Source organism: Arabidopsis lyrata (genome assembly GCF_000004255.2).
Source record: "Arabidopsis lyrata subsp. lyrata unplaced genomic scaffold ARALYscaffold_493, whole genome shotgun sequence".
In the NCBI taxonomy this organism is placed as follows: domain Eukaryota; kingdom Viridiplantae; phylum Streptophyta; class Magnoliopsida; order Brassicales; family Brassicaceae; genus Arabidopsis; species Arabidopsis lyrata.
In genome coordinates, this window is record NW_003302218.1 from 3,642 (window position 1) to 7,252 (window position 3,611).

The window sequence follows — 3,611 nt, forward strand, 5'->3', positions numbered from 1 at the left end:
CTGTTCATATCTATATATTAAGTTTGCTGCCACAAAAAAATAAAACAAATTAGAGTGTGACCATTTAATTAGTATGAAATTAAATTTTCTATTTTTAATTAGCTTATAAAATGGAAATATTAAAACTAATTTATATTACGGAGAAACCTAATTATCCCCTTTTATACTAAAACTTATCATCCCCAACCTTTGACAATTGAAGTTTTCTAGGGTTTTTTTTCTTTCTCTTCTATATATTCCTCGGCTCTTCCTTGTATTCGTCTTGGTCAGTCAGAAAAAAACAAACCCGTCTCTTCTTCTAAGGCCCTTGTTGTTGTCGACGGTAACAGAATTTTGTGGTTTCCAAAGATATGGACAAGATCTGTGGGGTTTCCGAAGATGAATTGCTAGTAAAAATTCTATCGTTTCTTCCAACGAAAGTTGCTGTAAGCACAAGTGTTTTGTCTAAGCAATGGAAGTATCTTTGGAAGCGGGTGCTAAAACTTGAGTACGATGACACCGAGTGCAAAACTAAATCGTCTAAATCACGTAAGAGGTTCCGGCGTTTTGTTAAAAGAAATTTGCAAATAGATAGAGAGTCCAACTTAGAAAGCTTGTCTCTCAAGTTTAGTACTGCACCGTTTCAATGTGAAGATATCGAATCGTGGGTTAGATTCGCAGTTTCTCGCGGCGTACGTCAGCTGAGTGTTGCCTATTCTTCTGATAGAGTGTGGCGTCGAGCCGTATTGCCGATTCACTTGTATACTTGCAAATCGCTGGTTTCCTTGAAACTCGAAGAGGATATTTCATTGTGTATTCCAGAGTGTATCCCTCGTACGGTTTTTCTTCCCTCTCTGAAAACTTTGCAACTTCAAAGTGTGAAGTACTACTATAATCAAGATCCTCTTAGACGATTTCTATCCAACTGCCCTGTTCTTGAGAATCTGACCTTGAAACACATTAATACTAAACGATGTTACAGCAAGCAAAAGTTTAGTGTCAGTGTCCCGTCTCTACAGAGTTTATCCCTTGAGATAGGTGATGTATCTAATTTCGATGGATATGAGATAGATACTCCTTCTTTGAGGTATTTAAAAATTAAGGATCATGATGATCGCCCCTCTTGTTCCATTGAAAACATGCCTAAGCTAGAGCAAGCACATATCGATGTTGTATTCCCCAACACCACAAAGTTACTCGAACCTATCGCATCCATCAAGCGTCTTTCATTATGCTTAAAGGTCAACAGTGTAGAGGTAATCAATATTTTTCCATTTGACTTCAACAGATATCATATTAGATGTATTAATTTATCTTTGGTTTTTAATCATATGTGCAGGATGTGTATACTGATGGAATTGTCTTCAATCAACTTGAACATCTCAAGCTATGCACATGCAACACATATTGGTCAAAATTACTTGTCCAATTGCTCGAAAATGCTCCTAAACTACAAGTCCTCGAGCTCTATGTCAATGTGAGTTTACTAAAAACTTCGACTATCTATTATTTTGTTTAATGCACAATGTTTTAATCCAACTCTACTTTTTTCTTATCTCAGGAACATTCACCTATTAGTAGGACTCCAATGGTTTACTGGAAGAATCAACTGAGTTTGTGTTCCTCAATGTTTTGTGACGAGTCTGGAAACTTTTAAGTGGATAGGGTGTGAAGGAAGACAAGAAGAAATAGATGTGGTCGCATATATCCTGAACAATGCTCGTTGCTTAAAGACTGCAACAGTCTTAATTGGTCCTCAAAGGAAACAACAGATGATTAATGAGTTGTCACTTTCTTCCCTAGCTTCAACCACATGCAAGCTCACGTTTTAATTTGACTAGTTGAATGAATGATTTGATGAACAGGATTTGAAATTGCATTTACTCTCTCTATCTATTTTTATTCTCTCATTGGTTATTGATATTTGCTTTTTGGTTGTCAAACCTCAGATTTATTTAATTTTTTTTATTTATTAATGCAATTTTATACTCTCTTTCTTTCAAAATATAGGATGTTTTGCCTAAAAGTACAAAGTTTAAAAAACTAATTAATTATTTTAGTTTTTAGATATTTTACATTAAAACATAATTTAATAAATAGTTAAAGATAATTTGACCAATGATATGCTTTACTGCAGAATCTAAATAGTCACAAATTATACAAATTTAATTTTTTGCATAGAAACTTGAACTGTTACTCTTAAAAATCCTATATTGCGAAACAAAATAAAATGCGTAAAACATCCTATAATATGAAACAGAGGGAGTACTATTTAGTTACTTTTTATTGTTTCTTAATCTATATATAATAGCAATCTAATAAATACCATTTGCACATGTGAACTGTTGCGTCTTTTTATCGTAACTTTTCGTAAATATTTTTATTAATTAAAATATATATATTACGGTTATGTTTTTTTTTTTATAAATTGCATTCGGAATGTTTTCTACGGTTGCGTTTTTTATTGTAACTCTTCATAAACAGTTGAAACCGCTTAGTCGAATCATTGCAATATTTAGTTTATTTTACGAACAATTGCAACCTTTGGTTTATATATTTAGATTATTTCACGAACAAATGCAATTGTTGGTTTATTTTATAAATAGCTATAACATTTAATTATCTACCGCCGCGTCTTTCGGTGTAACTTTTCATAAATTATTATTTAAATTCTTAATTTTTAATTACTAAAATGTATTTAAATGAGATTGTAACTATTTAATTGAACTGTTTCAACATTTGGATTATTTGACGAATTATTGCAACTTTTGGTTTTGTGTTACGAACCATTGTTATCTTTAGTATATTTGATGAACTATTGCAACATTTGGTATAATTGACGAACCGTTGCAGTTTTTGGAATATTTGATATTTACGGTTGCGTTTCTCGGATAAGTTCGTCATATTTTTAAAAAATATTTAAATACTAAAATATATTTAAATGAATTGTTGTTGCCGTTTAATTTAACACAATAGCATTTGGTTTATTTGACGTTGAACGTTTAGGCTTATTTATCAAACCATTGTAATATTTAGTTTATAAGTTGATGCTTTTTGCACTTGGGAATAGTTTTTTAGTTACAAATTATTGTTTTTCTAATATTAATATACTAAATAAATGTTTGTGAGGGTTTTCTTTATCATAATTTTTGTAGAATATATATTGATTTGTTATTAAAAAAATTCAAAATTATTACAATTCATTATTATTTTTTCGTTTGATATTTTTTTAAATGATTTTTGAAATATATTCCCCCGGGACATCGCGGGGGTCCTGAATCCTAGTTCTTATAAAAGGTGTAGTTATTATTAGTACCAAAATATAAGATATGCTAGCTATAAAATAATTGGAAAAGAAAAGTTTGAAATTGATTGCCAACCAAAAAATAAAGGGAGACTCACAAAAATGCCCCTTTTTCAATACCCCTTTTCAAAATGCCCCCTTTGGCTGTCCATTTTTAAAAATACCCCTTTTTATGTACAAAATGACTAAATTACCCTTCTTTTAATAAAAGATATCACAAATATATAAGGAAATATAACAAAATTAGGTCCACAAAATACAAAATATTTTTTGGCGGGAAAAGTGATCCCTCAATTTTTCCCGCCAAAACACTTGTAAAACTTGTAAC

The 3,611-nt window shown here is 31.0% G+C and overlaps 1 protein-coding gene across 1 annotated transcript; it reads left to right on the top strand.

Annotated features, from left to right (window-relative positions):
• The first annotated feature begins 207 nt into the window (after nt 1-207).
• Nucleotides 208-1,636, top strand: LOC110230262 (putative FBD-associated F-box protein At5g56410). The gene is made up of 3 exons (XM_021032666.1): nt 208-1,235; nt 1,319-1,456; nt 1,541-1,636. Exons 1-3 carry the CDS (start codon nt 351-353, stop codon nt 1,634-1,636), a joined length of 1,119 nt encoding a protein of 372 aa, XP_020888325.1. The 5' UTR covers nt 208-350.
• Nucleotides 1,637-3,611: the final 1,975 nt, after the last annotated feature.